The sequence below is a fragment of the Podarcis filfolensis genome, assembly GCF_964270895.1.
Source record: "Podarcis filfolensis genome assembly, chromosome: 5".
NCBI lineage: Eukaryota > Metazoa > Chordata > Lepidosauria > Squamata > Lacertidae > Podarcis > Podarcis filfolensis.
Window position 1 is genome coordinate 1,660,025 of NC_139608.1, and position 23,741 is coordinate 1,683,765.

General features: G+C 49.0%; 2 protein-coding genes across 2 annotated transcripts in view; one reads left to right on the forward strand and one right to left on the reverse strand.

Moving 5' to 3' along the window:
- The window catches only part of GMNC (geminin coiled-coil domain containing), a 59,003-nt gene extending 47,498 nt beyond the window's left edge, over nt 1–11,505 (forward strand). Inside the window, exons 4-7 of the mRNA XM_083614960.1 lie at nt 3,755–4,121; nt 7,700–7,794; nt 8,365–8,481; nt 10,542–11,505. Coding sequence (XP_083471086.1) covers nt 3,755–4,121; nt 7,700–7,794; nt 8,365–8,481; nt 10,542–11,180 — 1,218 coding nt within the window. The 3' untranslated portion in view covers nt 11,181–11,505. The remainder of the gene's footprint in view (nt 1–3,754; nt 4,122–7,699; nt 7,795–8,364; nt 8,482–10,541) is intronic.
- CCDC50 (coiled-coil domain containing 50) overlaps nt 1–23,741 on the reverse strand; it is a 316,416-nt gene that overhangs the window by 181,364 nt on the left and 111,311 nt on the right. The window lies entirely within an intron of this gene.

Sequence of the window (23,741 nt, forward strand, 5' to 3'; positions counted from 1 at the left end):
ATGGACTGCAAGAAGATCCAACCTCTCCATTCTGAAGGAAATCAGCCCTGAGTGCTCACTGGAAGGACAGATCCTGAAGCTGAGGCTCCAAGACTTTGGCCACCTCATGAGAAGAGAAGACTCCCTGGAAAAGACCCTGATGTTGGGAAAGATGGAGGGCACAAGGAGAAGGGGACGACAGAGGACGAGATGGTGGGACAGTGTTCTCGAAGCTACCAGCATGAGTCTGACCAAACTGCAGGAGGCAGTGGAAGACAGGAGTGCCTGGCGTGCTCTGGTCCAGGGGGTCACGAAGAGGCAAACACGACTAAACGACTAAACAACACAACAACATGATTCCGTGGCCTCAGATGGGGCAGAATCTCCTTCCCTGAAGATCTTTAGACAGAAGGTTGGGTGACCATCTGCCAAGGGTGCTTTAGCTGTTACACGTGCATTGCAGGGGGTTGGACTAGATGACTCTCGGAGTTCCTATGGTTTTATGATACTTTAGTAGCTGTTGCTACGTTTTTGTCAACTGGTGAGGCACTCTTGCACTACAATGGAACAAAAAAGAGAGAGCGGATGTCGTGGGGGTGAACCCAAAACATTTCTGGTGTGAAAATTTAGTAGATTTCACTAGGAAGCTGGGGTGTTTGTTTGTTTGCTTGCTTGTGTGTTTGTGTATGTGTGGCACATTCTGGGTTCAAATGAAGCCATACAGTGGTACCTCAGGCTACAGATGCTTCAGGTTACAAACTCCGCTAGCCCAGAAATAGTACCTCAGGTTAAGAACTTTGCTTCGGCACGAGAACAGAAATCGCACGGTGGCGGCAGTGGGGGACCCCAGTAGCTAAAGTGGTATCTCAGGTTAAGAACTGTTTCAGGTTAAGAAAGGACCTCCAGAACGAATTAAGTTCTTAACCCGAGGTACCACTGTATATTCAGTCCACCCTGAAACTTTTGCAGGTGTAGAATATTGCAAGTAGGATTGGTTAGGACCACTCAGATACCTCCAGACCACAAATTGCCATGAATGCATAATAAAAAAAAAACATCTGGAGGGGTCCTGTGCAGTATCAAACATTTTCACCACACTTGAGTTCATAGTGTAATATGATTTCCTCTCATATTCGAAAACTGATGTCCTGTGAACTGCAAGAGAAAACAAGACATCTATATGGTGCTATTTGAAGAAAAAGCTAACTATTATGCATTTTGGAGGGTATTTTAATGATGAGCATGAAATAATTATGCAAGATGCCAGCAGATGGATCTTCCTGGTGAAGTTCTCCCCATGACTGGTGCTACCTAACCAGGCTCCCCCTTTTTTCCCTGTAGAAAGTCGAGCAAACTGTGACTATTCTGCAAAGGTTTGAAGAAGGGAGATGCACTTAATTCAGTTGCTGAATCCGTATTGGAGTGCAGAGGGCTCGTGAAGTCCTTTCCTTTTAAACGAGAGTTATCCTTGAATCTCTGAAGGGCCACCACATGGAAGAAGGCGCAAACTTGCTTTCTCTTGCTTCAGAGGGGAGGCCCTGAGTCAATGGATTCAAGTGACAAGAAAGGAGATTCCGACTAAACCTTAGAAGAAACTTCATGACGGTTAAGAGCTGTGGAGTGGACTCACTCAGAAGGTGGTGGGCTCTTCTCCTTCCTCGGAAGTCTTTAAACAGAGCTTGGTGGCCAGTGATTCTTTAGCTGTGATTCTCGCCTTGTAGGATGTTAGACTGGATGACCTTTGGTGTCCCCTTCCAACACTACAATTCTGATTTTATGAAACGCAAGGGCTCTTCTTTCATTCCCGAGGACCAGATGGGTGAAAAAAGGAGACCTATGTTTATGGTGCTGGAGGAGACTCTTGAGAGTCCCTTGGACTGCAAGAAGATCAATCCTATCCATTCTTAATGAAATCAGCCCTGAGTGCTCACTGGAAGGACAGATCGTGAAGCTGAGGCTCCAAGACTTTGGCCACCTCATGAGAAGAGAAGACTCCCTGGAAAAGACCCTGATGTTGGGAAAGGTGGAGGGCACAAGGAGAAGGGGACGACAGAGGACGAGATGGTTGGACAGTGTTCTCGAAGCTACAAACATGAGTCTGACCAAACTGTGGGAGGCAATGGAAGACAGGAGTGCCTGGCTTGCTCTGGTCCAGGGGGTCACGAAGAGGCGGACACGACTAAACAACAACAACAACAACACATTTTGTTAGCGAATAAAGAAATCTTAACGTTGCTTCTCAAGTTCGTCAGTATCTGTGGTTTGATTACAAAAATCTGAGCTGTACATTCAGTTTAGAAATTCACCCCCCCTTTTTTACCCTCCATTCAAACCTAGATGCCACCTTGCAAGGGCAGAACCAAGAAAAAGGGGAACCTGACAGAACAGCAGCGCACCTTGATGTCGTTCACCTCCAGGTGCCTGCTCAACCTTGTATTGAAACCCTTCAGGGTGAAAAAGGTGCCCCCCCCCGGAAAAGAAGTGGGAAGCTTCTGACTTCTTGCTGGCCCAGTGGAGAAAAAGAAATGGTTGGATTTGACATCCTTTGGTTCCAACAAGGGACCGCAGCTTCTTAGCCTTCCCCATCTCTCGCTTGGAGTTCCTTCTGTCCAGTTTCGGAATCCAGCCCAGGAAATTTAGGGTCAAAGATGCTCCGTTGCCTCCTTGGTTTGCCTAAAGTTACTCGCCAGGTAGCCCAGCGCTGCTTCCCAACAAACTGGCCCCAGCGCTCCGGACTCTTCTCTGGCAGGAGCGAAGCTTTTGCAGATTGCAAGGCGCAACTCTGCCCCCTCCCTCCCTCCCTCCCTCTCTCCTCCCTCCCTCTCTCCCTCCTTCTCTCTTTCTCCTTCCATTCCCCCCTTCCTTGTGAGGAGGACCTGGGCCAGGGCTCCCTCTCGCTCGCGCTCTCTCGTCACCACTTTGACAGCTTCGCAACAAATCGGACGGCAGGGCGCAGGAGGCGTCGCGCGGGGGCCACTCTCCGCCGGATTAGAACTCGCCTCCTGCTCCTCGCCCGTCCCGTCGCGGGGCTGCCGGCTGGAGAAGGCTCCCCGGAGTTGGAAGGGGAGGGCGGGGGGACGACCGGATCCCGACCCCAACCTGCCAGATGGTAAGCCGGGAAGGGGTCCTTTTGGGCAGGGTCTCTCTCTTGGTGTGGGTGGGTGTTTTCTGCGTGCCAACTCCCGGGATGTGCTGGCTGGCGTGTGTGTCACTGTCCGGGGAGTTTGGACGGGCTCGGATTCCAGAAGCCCAATGGAGAAGCAACTCGGCAGCTCCCCCCCCCCCCCCCGACGTGGGCGCCTTCGGCAGGACGCCCGGTGAGAGAGGCGTTAGTAAGGGACCGAGGGGGGTCATTCGCGGGGGCGCTTCCTGCGGGTGGTGGTGGGGAATGCTTTGGCAGAGTCCGCCCCGTCTAAGCCCTCCCGCTGCCCGCCCATCACCTTTGGGTAGGCGCAGTACAGGGCACTTTTTTGGGTAGGGGGCTGTGTGTGTTACTTGCAGTTGCAAAGAGGCAAGGGCTGCCCCCTCAATTTCCCAGTCCAAGGGCGCCGCTTGCCTACCATCGTGAGGGGCACCAGGTGGAAGACGTGTTGTTGGGGGGGGGGGGTGAAGCTGGAGGGTGGGTGTTTGCCTGAGGGTTTCAGACCCTCGTTCCGGATCCCGTCGAAGGGTCCTGAGCGCGCAGCCCGACAGAGGAGCCCCCGCCCCGCCGTCGAGGGGGGTTTCTCTGCTCCTCCCTCTCACCCCACCCCTCTTCCTCCCTCCCTCCCGGCAGAGCAGCGCCGCGCCCTGCCCAGAGCTGCCGCCGGCCTTCGCGGGGGGCCCCGTCTGCGCCCGCCCCTGCGCCCACTCGACGTCAGCGGCGGCAAAGGTTGCCCCGGAGACGTGGCTCGACGCCGTCTGGACCGCGGCGGGACTCCTGGACGACGACGAGGCACGGGGCAGCAGCAGCAGCAGCACCGCCGCCGGTAAGGAAGAGCCGTCCGACGGCCGGACAGGCGCAGCGCGGGCGCGCAGGCGGGAGGAGGCGGAGGAGCGCTTGGTCCGCCTCGCCTGCGCGCCTCGGCCCGCCCCCTCCAGCCTCCTCCTCCGGCCGCTGCGCTCGCAGCTTCGCACTCTCCGTCGGGGAGCGCTGGCGCCAGGTAGGAAGGCGCTAGGGCTTCCTTGGATCCCTGCGGCGGCGCTTGCATGCAGCGGGGACCTGCCTGCGGTTCCCAAATCAGTTGGAAGGGACCCACCCACTTGGGCGTGGAGAAAGTGGACAGAGTAAAGCATGTCTCCCTCTCTCGTAACACAAAAACCCATGAAGCGGAGCGTGGGGAGATCCAGGGCAGATGAAAGAAAGTCCTTCCTCTTGCAGTGCATAGGTAACCTGTGGAACTCCTTGCCACAGGAGGCAGGGATGACCACCAGCTCTGATGGCTTTAAAAGAGGATCAGGCAAATTCATGGAGGAGGAGAGGGTTATAGATGGCTACTAGCCAAACTGGAGGGACATGGGTGGCGCTGTGGGTTAAACCACAGAGCCTAGGACTTGCCGATCAGAAGGTTGGTGGTTTGAATCCCCACGACGAGGTGAGCTCCCGTTGCTCGGTCCCTGCTCCTGCCAACCTAGCAGTTCCAGAGCACGTCAAAGTGCAAGTAGATAAATAGGTACCACTACGGCGGGAAGGTAAACGGCGTTTCTGTGCGCTGCGCTGCTTCGCTAGAAGCGGCTTACTCATGCTGGCCACCTGACCCGGAAGCTGTACGCCGGCTCCCTCGGCCAATAAAGTGAGATGAGCACTGCAACCCCAGAGTCGGCCACGACTGGACCTAATGCTCAGGGGTCCCTTTACCCTTTACCCTTTACCTCTAGCCAAACTGGCTATGCTCCACCTTCACATCTTTCCAGAAACGCCCCCTGATCTGGTACCAGCTAGAATCTTCTTTCTTGGTCTCCTCTCCCCTTTAGAAAACCCACATGGTTTTCTCACTTCCAGCATCAAAAAACTAGTGATTCCTTCACAGCATCAATGCTGTGTGTCTTCAATCTGACAGAGGAACGTAAGAAGAGACTGCTGGACCAGCCCAAAGGCCCATCTAGTCCAGCCTCCTGTTCTCGCAGTGACTGAACGATGCCCTTTATGGGAAACCCACAAGCAGGATTTGAACACAAAAGCAACTCTCCCCTCCTGACGTTTCCAGCCACTGCCATTCAGGAGCATGGCTGCCTCTGACTGTGGAGGCGGAGCAGAGCCATCCTGGCTAGGAGCCATCGAGAGCCCTCTCCTCCTCTGTGAATTTCTCTAATTCTCTTTTCAAGCCATCCAAGTTTGTTGCCATCACTGCTTCCTGTGGCAGGGAGTTCCATAAGTTAATTATGCATTTTTAAACATTTATTTTGTTTTATTCTAGTAAATGATTTACACACACACACACACACACACACACACACACACGCAAAACCTCAAAGCAGTTCCAGAACCATTCCCTGCCTGGAAGTCCAAAGCCTTTTTGACAGAGCTGATCAAGGGAATCAGAAAAGCACTTCTGCGATGCAGAGGCTCCAGAGTTCTGGCTTGACTAGAATCAGAGGGCGCTTGCCTCCCTTTCACCCACCGCCAGCCAAGTTAGGACACGGACTGCAAAAATTGTGGTCTCTGTGCCAAGCCGAGCAGAGGCTGATCCATCAGGTCAGATGGGGTGTTGCCCCAGCTGGTCCCCACATCCTTGCTTCCATTCTTACAACCAGGGGATGGCTCTGGCGCCACCTACTGCTGGCCTCCGTGTCTTCTGGCCTATCTGTCTTTCTGCCATCTGGAGGTGCCTGTCTGGGGATCCTCAGGTCTGGACCGTTTTCACACACGAATACCCCATCCTGTAGAATTTCATCCGTTATATTTTATCTGCACGATCAGAACAAATTTCAGGAACCAAAACATTGCATTGAAAAATGTGATTCTCAAGCTGCCTGGCCCCAAAATGGCAACCAGGCATTCTGTTTTGGTGACTGTAACCCAGGTTTAAGGAGCCATTTGGGGCCGAGCTTACATATCTGAGTTAACACTGAATTCCTGACCTAGCAGGAATTATTTAGCTGTGATTCCTGCATTGCCCAGGGTTGGACTAGATGACCCCTGGTGTCCCTTCCAGCTGTACAATTCTACAATGGTTCTTCTTATGTTCTTCGATCTTCCTCCTCTGCCTTTTCTCTCTACACTGATTTCCTCCCTGGTATGTCTGGTCGCTCCCGGATAAGTCTGAGTCTGGCAACATTATCATGTCCCTATTTTATTTTATACTATACTATACTATACTATACTATACTATACTATACTATACTATACTATACTGTGGCTACTTCCTGTCAGCAAAGCATCACCAGTGATGACTTCGCGCACCTGGTTCTCGTGCACAGACCACTTTCCTTGCAAGAGAGCACCATCTCCAAGCCCCTCTTGCATCCTGGGCCCCTCTCCTTTTGCAAAGCAAGCCCTGGAGAAGACTCTTTGGACTCTAAACAGCCCCCAAGATCCACTTGCACCCCACACACTTGCACCCCAGGCCAATTAACCCTTCTGCTCCTGGGAACAAATGTCATGGCGGCAGGAGTCCCGAGGTTTCTGAGCGGGGGCGAAGGGCTTGTGGGAACCAGCCCCTCAAGGGGCGCAAGAGAGGGGCTGTGTTGCCTTTGTGGTCTGAGTGGGCCTTGAAAGGTACTCCAGGCCTCTCCAGCTCCTCTTGGTCCTGGGATGCCAAGAACAGCTCAGAATGGAGATGTTTGGCAAACTGCAGCAGAGAGCTTGGTGATCAAGTATTATTTAGGGGACGGAATTCATTTTTAATGGGGAAAGAGGGGGTGGGGTGGGCTTTCTCTTGGGATGGTCTGTGCGGCCGCCACACCAGACTGTAGCTCAGAAGACGCCGTTGACACATGCGGCACCCCTGTTAAAGCATCTTCGCTGGTTGCCCACTTACAGAATCAAGGTACTTCTATTAATTGACAAAGCCCTGAGCAACTTTGGCCCAGGGTGCCTGGACCCTGATATCCCAGTTCCATCACTGAGATCACCTGCAGGAGCATCACTGGAGGCAGCGATGCTTCTGAGTGCCAGCTTCTGGACAGCACAGGATCCTGCTTGCTGGTTTTCCACAGTCACCTGGTCAGCCATTGTGAGAACACGATGCTGTACTAAACGGGATCCATTGGCCTGATCCAGCAGGCTCTTCTCATGTTCTTAGGAGTGCCATTGGTCATTCCGCAAGTTGGCGAGACTCGTTTGACAACAGCGGGAAACCAAGCGTCTGGTGCAGTGATGGCCAAACTTGGCCCTCCAGCTGTTTTGGGACTACAACTCCCATCATACCTAGCTAACAGGACCAGTGGTCAGGGATGATGGGAATTGTAGTCCCAAAACAGCTGGAGGGCCAAGTTTGGCAGCCACTGGTCTAGTGTCATCGGCCCAGCCCTGTGGAACTTCCTGCCACTGGAAATTCAGCAGGCACCTTGTGTGCCAACTTTTAAATGCCTACTGAAAACTTTTCTGTTCCACCAGGCCTATGCAGGAGTATGCCCTTCCACAATGGTAAATTGCTGTCTTTTAAAAAATTGAGACTTTTGTCTCGATCCATTAGGATCCACCCAAGCACCTGCAGGCATAGAATTGGAAGGGGCCCCAGGGCCTTCACATTCTTGTAGCCCTCAATTCCAGTTCTCTGATTTCTTTGATCTCTCTCTGTTGCTGCAGATCAGTTCTGCAATTTGGGCATCTCCCTCCAAGACGATGCAGGATCTGGAGACCAGCTCTCCACGCAACTCTACAGAAACAAACAGGTAACAATTGTGAATCTATACCAGTCTGAAATTAGGCTGGGATTTTGATGCCGAAAACCGGGGTTTATTTATTGCAGCTGAATTCAGAGGATGCGTGAGAATATCAGTTTAAGCATTGCTGGCCAGTGTTACAGCGCAGATCTTACATGCTCACCTGCCCCAAGGTATAAAATGCAGCTGGAATGACTTTTGAAGGGGACCCTTTTATTTCTCTTGCCTTGTTGAAATCCCCTCTGAAAATGGAGAAGGAGATGAACTGGTAACCCCACATTGTGATGGAGCTAATCCTGTGTGTTTAATCCCTGCGCATTGTTCGCTGTTGACTTTCCCCTCCCTCCTGCACACATTTTTGTGCCTTTGTGGTTACGTTTTTCAAAGGAATCTCCTCAAATACACGGCGAGAGAATAGAAAAAGTCAGAAGTGAGTCTGGGACAGTCGTACTCCTGATCTCCTTGGCTCCCTCGGGTTCCCTGCTGGGTGTCGGGTTCCAAAGGCACCCATGCAAAGGTAGCAGTTTGGGTTACAGGGCTGCAGAGCTTTCCATCCTCACCCTTCTCTGTGTTTCGCAGCTTCAAGACACCCTCTTGCAGAAGGAGGAAGAGTTGGCCAGGTTGCAGGAGGAGAACAACCACCTCAGGCAGTTCCTGAACTCAGCTCTGGTCAAGCAGTTAGAGGAGAAAACCAAGGTAACCAGGGCAGGGAGAAGGAGAGAGGGGAGAGAGAGAGAGAGAGAGAGAGAGAGAGAGAGAGAGAGAGAGAGAGAGAGAGAGATCACGGCCTGTGAGACATAGCCACGTGACCCATTCAGAACATAAGAACATTCTTTGCTCTACGGTGGTATCTTGGTTCTCGAATGGCTTGGCTCCTGAACAAATTGGCTCCCGAACGCTGCAAGTGTGGTGTAGTGGTTGAGAGCGGTAGTCTCGTAATCTGGGGAACCGGGTTCGCCTCTCCGCTCTTCCACCTGCAGCTGCTGGGTGACCTTGGGCCAGTCACACTTCTCTGAAGTCTCTCAGCCCCACTCACCTCACAGAGTGTTTGTTGTGGGGGAGGAAGGGAAAGGAGAATGTTAGCCGCTTTGAGACTCCTTCGGGTAGTGATAAAGCGGGATATCAAATCCAAACTCTTCTTCTTCTTCTTCAAACCGGGAAGTGAGTGGTCTGGTTTGCAAATGTTTTTTGGAAGCTGAACGTCCGCCGCAGCTTCCACAGCTTTCAATTACATGCAGTAAGCTCCTGCAGCAAATCAAAAGCCACGTCTTGGTTTTTGAACTGTTTTGGGAGTCGAATGGACTCCCAGAACGGATTGAATCCGAGAACCAAGGTACCACTGTATTTCTGTACTCCGGGCATAATTTTATAAACTTCTATCCTGCCACTCTTAGTTGCCTTGTCTCTAAACTAAAAAGTACCAAATGCTGATCTTTCCTCACCGTCCCCTTGATCATTTTGGAGGTGAGGGGAGCAGAAATGGGGTCACACCACAGATTTGCATAATGGCATGATGATATTGGCAGTTTTATTTCCAGTTCCTTTCCAAATTCACGGGAGACCCTCCAGACTTCCTTTTCATTGCACATCCATGATGATTTGTGCTCAGGATGCTTTTTGGGGCGGTTGCACACAATCCCACTTTCAGAACTGTTTGCGCCTGCAAAAGTTCTGTGATGTCCATACTGCTTCATTTCCAGTTGATGGTTGCCCTGTAATGACCTGCTGAAATCCTGTAAATGTTCTTGTTGGGATCTGTCTTTTGCTGTGCTATAGCGCTTCCAGACAGCAGGAATCTCGTAGCATTGGAGTAGCATCACAGAGCCCTCAGTAAAGCAGGATAAATTCACCCCAATGCACTATTTCCTGCATCAAGAACATGTTGCAGAAGACACGCACCAGGAATCACCAGGACCTTAAAATTTGATGAATCCTATGCATTTTCTACTCCCCAGCTAGTGTTGTGATTCGTCCCACCCCTGTGACAACTCCTCATAGCTAGCAGGGGCAGGAGCGGAGTCACAGGGCTTAGGTAAACCTGGTGTATTTGAAACAATAAAATAAAAATTCCGTCCAGTAGCACCTTAGAGACCAGCTAAGTTTGTTACTGGTATGAGCTTTCGTGTGCATGCACACTTCTTCAGATACATGCACATGAAAGCTCATACCAATAACAAACTTAGTTGGTCTCCAAGGTGCTACTGGTGAGGCGGGTGGCGCTGTGGGTTAAACCACAGAGCCCAGGACTTGCCGATCAGAAGGTCGGTGGTTCGAATCCCCACGACGGGGTGAGCTCCTGTTGCTCGGTCCCTGCTCCTACCAACCTAGCAGTTCGAAAGCATGTCAAAATGCAAGTAGATCAATAGGTACCGCTCCGGTGGGAAGGTAAACGGGTTTCCGTGCGCTGCTCTGGTTCTCCAGAAGCTGCTTAGTCATGCTGGCCACATGACCCGGAAGCTGTACACCGGCTCCCTTGGCCAGTAAAGCGAGATGAGCACCGCAACCCCAGAGTCGGTCACGACTGGGCCTAATGGTCAGGGGTCCCTTTACCTTTAAGGTGCTACTGGAAGGAATTTTATTTTTATTTTATTTTTTGTTTCGACTTTGGCAGACCAACACTGCTACCTACCTGTAACTGGTGTATTTGGTTAGGCAAACTCCCCCTTCCAGCCTCTTACACTTATAAACGGCACAATATTCTCAGACTTGCTCATCACATGTTCTCTGTCCCCTCTCTCCGCTGCCCTCTCAAACAGAAGCTGCTGCAGCAGAGCGGCCAGAAATCTCACAGCCCTCTCCGGAGTGGCAAGCGGAGGCTGAGAGCAGAAGGCCTTCCCCTTCCTCGCGAGGCGTCCCACCCGCAGAAGGCCAGGCGGAACCTGCTGGGCTCTTTCTCCGCCTGCGAAGAGCCACGCGACCCCCACGTGGACACCTGGGTCCTCCGGACGCTGGGCCTCAAAGACCTCGACACGATTGACGAGTCGCCTGCTTCCGCTAACTACAGTGCCTTGACCCCGGAGCTTCCTCTGGGCTCTTTCATTGGGGACCCACCCGAGGCAACAAACTTTGGGTGCAATGACAGCCAGCCAGCTGCTTACAGATGTGCCTCGTTGCTGTCCGCAGACAGGACGAGTGGCATGAGAGAAGAGCCTTTGGGTCATGCACCCGACCCATCTTGCCATTTCTTACTGCCTGAGAATAATTACCCTTTACTGCCTTGTGCGCTGCCCTGCTGCTTGGACGCCTCTCCCAGCCCAACGGAGGTGGCTTTCACCACCTCCTTGAGCCCCCACTGCAACGTCAAAACGCACACCTTCCGCCAGGGACAGGCTTTCGTGCGCCGGGATGAAGATGGAGGCTGGAAGCTGACTTGGGTACCCAAGCAGCCTGAGTGAAAGAGCTCTCCCCTGTCCATCCCCCAAACCCCAAACCCACCTCAGCACTGCCAGGAAAACAATGTGTTTACAAATCAAGAGTGATAAAAAATATTAAAGGCCCTATTGCATTTCTGTTGAGAATGGGAGGGCCTGGGATTATTGTTGCTACTGCTAGTCTGAGACGTAGCTGTGGAAATCTAGCTCACTGTCCAGAGGCAAATTGCAGCCACCCATCTATGGATCAAGGCTGATCGATGCGGACAGTCAAACCACGAGCAGTGAGCAGGTGGACCGCAGGCAGGTGATGCTCTGTGCAAGTTTGCAAAGCTACATGACTCCTGCCAGAAACCTCTTTGTGATTTCTATCCAAGGAAAGGGCCTCCTCTTCAGACCCAGAAACCTTGCCATGTTCTATAGCTTGCCGGGCAGGTAACAATGGCAATCCATTTTGCACATGCTCAGAGGCGCTCTGTACCTGCTGCTGGGCCCTAGGCTCAGCCCTGGAGATCCGTGGGTCAGATGAGCTTTGGCAGCGGCAGGCAATGAAGTCCCTGAAGGGCTGCCCACATGGGTGCCTGCCTGCCCCCTGCTCATTCTCGAGCAGGGAGAGGCAAGATACGTCCCACCAGCTGCACTTTTCCCTGCTGCCACCTGAAGAAGAGCCCTGAAGTCTTGCCAGAAAACTGACAAAAATGAGCTGCTCCAGTTGAAGGACAACTTGGTTCCTCCAGCATTGAAGGACTTGACTTTTCCATTTCATGCCACCTACTTCCCCCTCTATCGGTGCTGCCCTGGCCCATTACTGCTTTGCCACAAATGGATTGCTTTCCTTCCACCCAGAGCTGTGTGCTGTTGGGCATGTCTTGTTTAACAGCCCATGGAGAAGTTAGTGGAGGCCTGGCTGTCAGTGCAGGAAGATGTAAGACGAGCCCTGAAACCAAACCATGGAGAACATCAGAAGAAGCTGCTGGATCAGGCCAGAGGGAGCCCTCCTAGTCCAGCACCCTGTTCTCACAGTGACCAAGCAGATGCCCCAATGGAAAGGATGCCCCAAGCAGTATTCAAACACAAGAGCAGCTCTCCCCTCCTACAGTTTCCAGTAACCAGGATTGAGAATCATCGCTGCCTCCAACTGTGGAGGCAAGGAGATTCCACCCTGCAAAGAACTGAGAGCGCAGTTGTCAGTTCCCTGTGGAGAGACACTGCCAGGTCAGTTGTCTTTGGGTCACTGAAATGCAGTGTCTTCTTTTCTGCTGCTAATTGTACAGTTTCCAGAATTCATTGCAGCTGCGTCTTTGTGACCAGAGCACATTGCGCCCACAGCCAGAAATGCCCTACTGTAGCAAAGGGTGGTTGAGCTGGAAGGGATCTGGGTCTACTCTGAGCCTGTCCAAATGTGTAATCCAGTCCTGACCACTCACACCACCTCCGGCTGGAGACACTGCCAGGGCCACAGACATCAGTGCCACGGCTACATGAGAATAATGGCAGAGGAGCTGACTCCCCACCAAAGCTGAAACAGAATTTGGCACAGCTGTTTCTCCCCTCTGGCCCCAGTTCAAATCAAGAATTTTGAGTTTTTCCAAATTTTGAGTGTGAAATGCAATTTTATTTCTTTGCTTCTCTTTTTGTTTTTTAGCCACACGACTGACACATCTTAAGGCAATTATGTTAAACGTTAACTTTCCAGATTCACCATTAACTTTGCTTTGTTTCTAACGTCACTAAATCCAAAAATATCAATCAGTGAGAATACTTGGGGGGGGGGGAGGTCTTAAATTAGGATAACAGAAACTCATCTTTCCTTTCTTCAGAGAAATTCCAGAATTCTTCCAGATAAGTTCCAGTTCTGCTTCACATTGCTATTAACAACACAAACAGGTTGTAGAGAGATTGGTGCGTCCAGAACATCTTCATTCACCTCAGTCATCATGCCAGGCTTGAAAGGGCTCCACATCCCTCATTCTCCTAAATTTGTTCTGAAGTGGAACCTAATTCTCTGTAAGCTGATCGACCTGTATTTGGGCTGTACATTGCAGAATGTGGATGGCAAGCGTCGTAACTGAACGCTTCCCTGTATGCAAGTGTTCCTGGCACTTAGACAATTAGAGCTGTTCTCCTTAACATGTGTAGGGATTAGATTCAGGTAGGCAGCCGTGTTGGTCTGATGCAGTCAATATATATATATAAATGGAAAATTGTCCAGTAGCACCTTAAAGGTAAAGGTAAAGGACCCCTGACAGTTCAGTCCAGTCACGAACGACTCTGGGGTTGCGGCGCTCATCTCGCTTTCCTGGCTGAGGGAGCTGGTGTTTGTCCACAAACAGTTTTTCTGGGTCATGTGGCCAGCATGACTGAACTGCTTCTGGTGAAATCAGAGCAGCGCATGGAAACCCACCAGAGTGGTACCTATTTATCTACTTGCACTTTGACGTGCTTTTGAATTGCTAGGTTGGCAGGAGTTGGGACAGAGCAACAGGAGCTCACCCCGTCATAGGGATTTGAACAGTTGACCCTCCAACTGCTGACCTTCCGATCGGCAAGCCCTAGGCTCAGTGGTTTAGACCACAGCGCAGATGATTAGCATATTCCTGTCTCATTATATATGCTAATCATCTGCATACTATCCCTTGCTTTCTCCTGTAGGATTAATTGCAGTCAATCCCCCATCTCCTAAAACCCCACCCCACCCTCCCACTATATATAAGGGTCTAGTGACTTATGTTTCAGTGTATCTGAAGAAGTGTGCAGGCACACGAAAGCTTAGACCCAGAACAAACTTAGCTGGTCTCTATGGAGCTACTGGACAATTTTTTATTTTTTATTTTTTTATGTGCAGGGATTGTGTGTGTGTGTGTGTTTGTAGAGGAATAAGGAGCAAGTGAGCCCCCCCTGCAGTCAAAAGCAATGTAGCCCAGAAGCAGGTTGACCTCCCCAGTGAGAACTGAGCCTAAATTCCATGTTCATTGTTCTCACAGTGGCCAAGCAGATGCCCCGATGGAAAGGATGCCCCAAGCAGGATTCGAACACAAGAGCAGCTCTCCCCTCCTACGGTTTCCAGTAACCGGGATTGAGAATCATCGCTGCCTCCTTTCAACTGCCCACCACTCTTGTCTTGAGAAGCCCATAGACACCCCATAAACGTACCCATGAAGCAGCGTTACACTAAGTCAGATCCCTGATGCTTATAGCACAGTATTGTGGTAGCTCCCCACGGGAAGGTCTTTCCCCGTCCTGCTATGTAAGAACAGAAGCAGCAGCTGCTGGATCAGGCCAGTGGTCCATCCATTCCAGCATCCTGCTCTCACAGTGGCCAAACAGGGAAACCCTCAATGGGAAACCCACAAGGAAGACCCAAGCCCAAGAGCAACTTTGCCCTCCTGCTCTTTCCCATAACGTGTTCAGGAGCATTGCTTCCTCCATCCATGGAGGGCACAGTAGAACCATGCTGGCCAGGAGCGATCAAAAATCCCCTGCTCATCCAAGAATTTGCCTAATCCTCTTTTAAAGCCACCTAAGTTGGTGGCCATCACTGCCTCCTGTGTTTAGCAATCTAGCTTTGTAAAGAAGGACTTTCTCTATGTGAATACTCATTATTAGATAGAAATACGGTCATACCTTGGTTTTCGAACGGCTTAGTTCTCGAATGTTTTGGCTCCCGAACGCTGCAAACCTGGAAGTGACTGCTCTGCTTTGTGAACTATTTCTGGAAGCCGAACGTCCGAAGGGGCTTCCGATTGGCTGCGGGAGCTTCCTGCAGCCAATCAGAAGCCGTGCTTTGATTTCCGAACATTTTGGAAGTCAAATGGACTTCCAGAACGGATTCCGTTCGACTTCCAAGGTACGACTGCAGTGCGGGCTGATCCTGGGAACTTCTACATGCAGAGCAAATGTTTCCAACAGCCTATGATCCTGCACCTCCACTTGCTAGCCGGAAGATGCACTCTGTTAATCATGACGGTAATGACCCACATTCTTGGAATGCTGCAATGCCAGCAGTGATCAGTGGCGTAGCGTGGGGGGTGCAGGGGGGGCCGGCCGCACCGGGCGCAATATCTGGGGGTTAGGGTTAGGGGGCGCAAATCCACGGGTTAGGGGGCGCAAATTACTTGCCTTGCCCCGGGTGCTGACAACCCATGCTACGCCACTGGCAGTGATAAATTTAATTTAATGGATAATCCGATTAATTTAACTTGATGCATAATATGTGGTTTGTTTATGATTTTTGTTTCATGTTTGTGTGTGAGAGTGATTTTTTTTCTTGTGAAAATAAAAGCCTCTATTACTTATCGCTCCATTCAGAAAGCATGTTGCTCTTCTGTTGACACATCCTATTGGAATGAATGGACTCAGCAAGGTGCCCATTCATTTTTGGGGGGGAGAAGAACTTCATGGTGGAATGTACCTGTAGTGATGTCTAATAAAAGTAACACATTGCTTGCCTTGGCCTGAATTTCCCTTTTCATTTCGATGCCAATTGATTTTGTGGTTCTCCATGTCCCGAAAAAAATGCCAAGTGGGTCATCATAGACTTTTAAAATTTAGAATGGCACACTAAAATGCCAGCAAGCTGAAATAGGAGACATTTGATTAAGCTCACACAGAAAGGCAAACTGACCTAATTCACCCCTCCCGAAACAATGTGCAACTGAAGCGCAGCCAGCTTTCAAAATCCACATTTCTCTGCATTTTGCAGTGCCAAGCAATGGCCACAAAAGTGTGGATTCTAGGGTAAAGCGTGCATAGCTATGCGTATCTCAGTGACTGAAAAAAATGAGAAATGAAAATGAACTGACGGTGACACAGATTCACCCATCCCTAAGTTAAAACAAGTGTTCTCCTTGCTTTATTCCCGGCCCATAAAGGCAACCCAAGAATTTAAATGCAGCAAAGTGTCTGGAAACCAGTCCTGATGAGGTCACCCAGGAGAGAATGCAGCCTTCAGTTGGGATGGGCAAATAAGTCAATTTTGGTTTCTCTCCGTTTCTCACTTTTGCAAACTTGAGTTCACTTCTCCATATGTCTACATCAGTTTGTAATTTATTTTTAAAGTCTGCCTGAAAAATTAATCAGCATTTTAATATGAATGTCTCTTAATACAAACATTTCTGTATGAACTTTCCCCCAGTATACACATTTTCCCTAATATTTATCTTTTCGCTTAATGCAATGCATTTTTGCGGCTTCTTTTCTTGCATTACTTGGCTGGAGAACGTCTTCTCGGAGAGGTGGGAATTTTGAGTGATGGCTGTCGTTTCAGTTCATGCAATGTTTCGGATGTTCTCCTGCATTGTTTTGCAATGGCGTCCTCCGATGTACCGTTCTGGACTCTGTGGAAGGGTGGCTTGCCTGACAGGCGTCATTCCAAAGAGAATGATCTCTTCCCAGGATGGCTGCTGCTTCTCAGGGCAAGAGGACAGAGGCGAGAGATTGAAGCAGGAGTGGAAGAAGCCAGTTCTGAGACAAATCACTTGTGCTTGACATCTGAAAAACAGCCATGTTACTCATTAACTCCTCCTTCTGGACAGGTTGTTGAGTAATTGTGGGCCAGGTGGGATCACAGGGAGATGTTCCTTCCACTGGAATGCAAATGGATTTAATTGCCCATCAAGAAGACACAAGCTGCACCTCAAACTTTGAATCCCTTTGCTCCTTGCACATCCCATTTGATGTCCAGCCCACGATTCTCCTTGATGATTTAATATTATTTTAACCCTTAACAGACATTCATTGATTTATGAATCATTGACAGAATGAAGACAGAAGGCCACCGACAATTGCACCAGGTGTTGCAGGGTGGAGCTCTGCGAGGATGGAGACGGAGGTGGCAGAGAGTGATGATGTCTCCCGAACAGCCTGTTCTTTTGGGATGCCTTCAGCTTTTGCCCAGTGCACACCACCCAGTCTCAAGAAGTGGAGATCCAAACTGTTTAATGGGGATGAGAATATCGGGCACTGGGGGTCTTTCAAACCAGGAGGAGGCTCTTATGCCATACCCCTGTGCTGCTAAAGTTTTTGCCTCAAGTAGCACCATTTGGTGGTATAATGAATGGATGCTGACCCCATGTATTGCTGGAATTGGGGGTTCATCTTGGCAAGGATGCAAAATATTTGCTACTATGAATTGTAGAGTAGGAAGGGACCTAGAGGGTCATGTAGTTCAACCCCTTGCAATGCAGGAATCACAGCTGATCCCAAAATTCAAAACAATTTCCTTGTGGAATTCAGGGCCGCTGAACATGATGATGGTGTCTGCCTTAGGTAAAGGTAAAGGGACCCCTGACCATTAGGTCCAGTCATGGCCGACTCTGGGGTTGCGGCGCTCATCTTGCTTTACTGGCCGAGGGAGCCGGCATACAGCTTCCAGGTCATGTGGCCAGCATGACTAAGCCGCTTCTGGCGATCCAGAGCAGCGCACGGAAACGCCATTTACCTTCCCACCAGAGTGGTACCTATTTTTCTACTTGCACTTTGACATGCTTTCGAACTGCTAGGTTGGCAGGAGCAGGGATCAAGCAACGGGAGCTCACCCCGTCGCGGGGATTCGAACCGCTGACCTTCTGATCAGCAAGTCCTAGGCTCTGTGGTTTAACCCACAGCGCCTGCTTGCAAATTCATGAAGGAGGGTTGTTCTTTTCATGTATCCTTTTACTTGCATATTAGCAAAAAGTCAATATCGGTACTGATAACTGCATAGCTGGAAGCTGTGTAGAGGAGGGTGACCAGGCTGAAAAAGGGTCTGTAAACCAAACCTTAAGAGGAATGGTTGATGGAATTGGGTATGTTTAGCCTGGATAAGAGAAGACTAAGAGGTTATATGATTGTTGTTGTTTAGTCGTTTAGATGTGTCCGCCTCTTCGTGACCCCCTGGACCAGAGCATGTCAGGCACTCCTGTCTTCCACTGCCTCCCGCAGTTTGGTCAAACTCATGCTGGTAGCTTCAAGAACACTGTCCCACCATCTCGTCCTCTGTCGTCCCCTTCTCCTTGCACCCTCCATCTTTCCCAACATCAGGGTCTTTTCCAGGGAGTCTTCTCTTCTCATGAGGTGGCCAAAGTCTTGGAGCCTCAGCTTGAGGATCTGTCCTTCCAGTGAGCACTCAGGGCTGATTTCCTTCAGAATGGAGAGGTTTGATCTTCTTGCAGTCCATGGGACTCTCAAGAGTCTCCTCCAGCACCAGAATTCAAAAGCATCCATTCTTCGGCGATCAGCCTTCTTTATGGTCCAGCTCTCACTTCTTGTGAGAGCCATCTTCAAATATCTGAAGGATATGGAAAATGAAGTGAGCTTTTTTTCTGCTGCACCACAGCGTAGGACACAAACCAATTGATTCAAATGGCAAGAAAGGAGATTCAGAATAATATTTATTATTATTTTATTTAGAGCATTTGGCTTTTGTGTAATCATTGAAAACAAGACAGTCCCTTCCTGCAGTAACAGAACGATGGGCCCTGAGAACTCAGCCCTAACGATTGACAGTCGTCCTTAGAAATACAAACTGGCCCCCACTCTTGGCTCAGTTAGACCTTCTATTGAGTTTTGGAGGAGAAAGTTGCAAGACTTTTGTGGGGTGGGGAGCAATATTTAGGATCTGATGTCATAGGGTGGTCAGAGAGCAGTTCAGTGCCTCAAAGCTTTGCTCACTAGAATAATCAGAGCTCCCCTTGATACTTTAATACCCCCCACCTCATTTAAAAAACAAGCTTCTTTGAAATGAAGAAATCTTGCCTCTGACCAAGGTGCTGAAAGCAGGAACACTCTCCAGTACTGCAGCTATAACTGAATCTTTCCCTTCCAAATGAGGCAACGGAGTAGGAATTTCAGTGGTCTTCACCAAAGAGAGCCTTTGGCCAGACCTTCCTGGGTGTTAAAATCAGCAGAATGGCAGGGGGGGTCTCTTTGGTGGTTCTGCCATCCCTAAAACCTTGGGAGGGGGTCCAGGAGAGGGTCTTCTCTGTGGCAGCCCCTAAGCTGTGGAATTTCTGCTCCATGGAGATGCAACCTGCACCTTCATTTTGCAATCTCTGTTATATGCTGAAGAGGTACATCTTCACCCTGGACTACTCTACATGTGTATTTACATTGATGAGTGGCACACAGGCTATTTTATAAGAGAATCACAGAATTGTAGGGTTCAAAGCATAGGGTGTGAAAAAGAGATAAGTCAAATACAACATTCCTAGAGTGGACATGTTTAGACATGAAGAGGGATGTTTGTCCAGCCAGTAGAAAAACTTCCTGTTTCCTCCTGTGCTGGGACAAATGTCCTCTACATGTGACCAGAGGTGGGTGCGACCTTACCTGTGCAGGTAACAAAAGCACAGGACTGGCCACAACATCTCTCTCTTCTCCATTTTGCTTTTGTTGAAGAAGCATCAGCTTCCAGCCAAGAGAGCACAAAGGAACTATCTCCTTATAGGATAGATTCCAGGTGTATATATTTTGTTATTTAAGTCTGCCTTCTGAGATCCATCTGTGAACAGAATGTGTGAGTAAACTATTTTATACTTTTATACAAGACTGTATTGTGTCTATTTCTTTTTAGGAGGGAATAAATGGGGAATTACCAGGTTACTTACTTTAGAGGCTTAATCAAGGCTGGCAAACCTATCTGCTGTGTAAGTTTAAAAGGGGAATGTTACTCTGCTAATTTATAGAACTTTCTAACGCAAGTTGGAAAGGATATAATTAAACAAAATATCCTCTCCTGCCTCCCTGAACATTCCCACACAAAGGGACCCCAAGGATCGTCTAGTCCAGCCCCCTGCAATCTGGGAAGCACAGCTAAAGAATCCCTGACAGGTGGCCACCCAACCTCTGATCTAAAACCTCCAATGGAGGAGAACCCACCACCTCCCAAGGTGGTCCATTCCACCACTGAACAGCTCTTGCCACCAGAAAGTTCTTCCTGGTGTTTAGTCAGAATCTCCTTTCTCGTCATCTGAATCCATTGGAGAAGCTGAAAAAAGCAAAACGCTAGAGACTTCCCCTTTGTTTGTTTTTAAAATCTTAAAGGTGACATCGTCTGAGAGAAGGAAGGAGCAAGCGTGGTTGCCTTGTTCTTCTCTAGACTAGTTAGACGAGAGACAGAAACTTTTCCTATCCAAGTTAGGAATTTCCTACAGCCGAGCTTCTCTCTGCACTATTGCAACTGGTATAGTGTCTGACCAAGATTAAGCAGCTAAACACAGCTTACTCTGCACCCAAAGGGGTTTCAGTAGGTAACTGAACCTGGTATCCCAATACTCGTAAAACTGGGCCACGACACTGAACATTTGGCTTCTGATGGATATAAACATCTGAGCCACAGGGGAACTCTATCTTTTTTCTTTTTTTAACAAGCAATTTATTGGTTTTATAATAAAAAAAAGAAAAAGGGGGGGGGACTCAAAAAAGAAATCTTAAACACATTTTTAAACCATAACATTTTGCTTGACTTCCCTCCACTCCCCTTCTTGGTTCCATTACTTTATACTTCTTCATGCATGTCTATAACACCTTATATTCTTAACAATCCATTTTTAAAACCTTCTTCATCTTATTACAAGTGACTTTAAAAAGTTATACTAATGTAAAAATCTATACACAAAGCTTAAAAAATACGCATTAATCATTTGCCCTTTTTTATAAACTCAAAGTCTCTTTCCTTCTTGAGCTTCAAAATGTCTAATTTATCCTGTATAGTTGAATAGTTAGTTTTGCCAGTCTTCTTTATTTTCTTTCGCGGAGGTTACTTCCCTCTGTAGGGGCTGTCTGGTGTCGGCCTGGCATTCACTCTCAGATACAGGGACAAAGTCTTTCGCTCTATAAGTCCATCAAGCCCTGTACCTCTCAATATCATAACTTCAGATTTTTAATAACAACCATTTTCCACATTCTCTTCACATATATGAACACAGGGGAACTCTAACTCCATTGAAGACTGCCATGATCAGGGAAAAATGGAATTAGGCAGTCCTGGGGTGTGCTAGACCCAAGTTCTTAAGGGTCTTGCAAATTATTACAAGACCCTTGAACCTGGCCCAGTTCAACCAGTGCATGCTTTAAAGCCCTATAGCACCCAGGACCCACGTACCTACGGGACCGCCTCTCCTAGTATGTCACGTGGAGGACCTTAAGGTCCACAAATGACAACACTTTGGAGGTCCCAAGCCACAAGGTGGTTAGATTGGTTTCAACTAGGGCCAGGGCCTTTTTAGTACTGGCCCCGACTTGGTGGAACGCTCTGTCACAAGAGACCAGGGCCCTGCAGGACTTGACATTTTTCTGCTGAGCCTGCAAGACAGAGCTCTTCCACCAGGCCTTTGGCCAAGGCACAGTCTGACCCCCTCTCTCTTTCTGTAATCCTCATAGAACTCCAGCCCAATGGTTGCCATTAATTTGCTTCTGAACTGATTTTAGAATGAATTGATTTTAGAATGTATTTCAATTAATTGATTGTGATTTTATGTAAACTGTGTTACTTTTATTGTTGTTAGCCGTTCTGAGCCCGGCTTCGGCTGGGGAAGGCGGGATATAAATAAAATTTTATTTATTATTATTATTTTGAGTACCAGGGTGCTTGCTCTGCACACTCAAGGGGTTCAACAGGTAATTGACCCAGTCAATCCCAATCCCAATCTAACTGTGGTCTTCACTGCAATTTCCACGCATCACAATTAAATCTGAAATCCTCTGCCCCTATATTTGTGCATGCAATCATCAATCCTTGCACTGTCTGTTAGGCATTCGGTGACCAACAGCTTGGCTGCCACTAGGTAAAAAATTAACTCCCACAGAGAACAAATCAGCGCGAAACGGGTCAGGTTTCGTTCCACTGAGAGCCGTAAATCACCCGGTGTCCAGGTGGCTCCACTGGGACAATGGGATGATTTGCGAGGGCTGGTATCCAGCGTCAGAATCTAAAAACAACAGATATTTCGGAATACCAGGTGCCAGGGAGGAACAGTGCAATTAGGAAAGCAGGGAAGACAGTCTCTTGCACCCTGTGAGGTAGGAAAATAGGAAGCTGCCTGAGTCAGACCATTGCTCCATCCACCTCAGTATTGTCTACACTGACTGGCAACAGCGGCACTCCAGAGTTTATTTATTCATGACATTTATATCTCACAAAGTAGAGACATCACCTTGCCAACAAAGGTCCGTATAGTAAAAGCTATGGTTTTCCCAGTAGTGATGTATGGAAGTGAAAGCTGGACCATAAAGAAGGCTGAGCGCCAAAGAATTGATGCTTTTGAATTCTGGTGGTGGAGGAGACTCTTGAGAGTCCCATGGACTGCAAGAAGATCAAACTGATCCATTCTTAAGGAAATCAGCCCTGAGTGCTCACTGGAAGGACAGATCCTGAAGCTGATGCTCCAAGACTTTGGCCACCTCCTGAGAAGAGAAGACTCCCTGGAAAAGCCCCTGGTCTCCCAGAACCAGGAGAGGCATGAAGAGGGAGGAGGAGAAGTTAGCTTCAGGCAGGCGCAGTCTCAGATTGCTTGGGAGGAGGGGAACTAGGAAGCTGGGGGGAGGCGGAGACTGTAGTCTCAGCCACTGCTTCCTGCAGATCCTGTTTTTGCTAATAAAGAATTACCATATTTTTCGCTCCATAAGACGCACCTAGTTTTTAGAGGAGGAAAACAAGAAAAAAAATATTCCGAATGAAACAGTGGATGTATGATTTTTGTGGTTCATGCTGTGGCCACAGACATGTGATTTGACGGTGAGTTTGGGGTAGCCCAAGGCAAAAATCCTGAGGATCCGTGTGGATCCGTGTTTGTAACCACGTTTTTGTGCCATTGCAGCCCCACGCAACAGTGGGTGCATGATTTTTTTGGTGCAGGCTGTTGCCATGGACATGCTATGTGATCTGATGGTGAATTTGGGGTGACCCAATGCAAAAATCCTGAGGATCCATGGGCTTTTACCCCCCCCCTCCCAGGCAGCCTCCTTTATCGCTAGCGTCCCTTATCTCTCTCCCGATCCTACCGATCAGCTGCTTCCTTTCAACACTCCCTTCCCTCTTGTTTGCCTTAGTGTTTTTTCCTTAGCTGGAGCAGTTTTTTGCTCCTCCTTTTCTTCTAATTTCTCTCCTCATTGATTTAGTCTTCCTGTTTCCTCTCCTTGCAAGTTTGCTGTCTTTACCTCCCCCCTCCCAGGCAGCCTCCTTTATCTCTAGCATCCCTTATCTCGCTTTGTTTCAACACCTCTCTTTCAAAAAAAAATTGCCCTGGGCAATTCGGCTCCAGGGACCACACATTCACTCCATAAGACGCACAGACATTTCCCCTTACTTTTTAGGAAGAAAAAAGTGTGTCTTATGGAGCGAAAAATACGGTAATGCCAACTTGCTTGGTGTAATTTACTGCTGGCTTGCTCCTGTTGACTTGAGGGCAACCTTCTCTATGCCCTGGGCTCATGCATGGGTATGAACTGAACAAAAAATTGACTGCGAAGCCTTATGGCTACAGACCAGCCGAGAGAGTATTTGGTCACTTCAAGCTTTTGTAGACTAAGAAGGTGACTCAACCTTCCTTTCAATCTCCTGCAACCTCCACCTTCCTAAATCAACAACAGGCTGACGGAACCAAATGG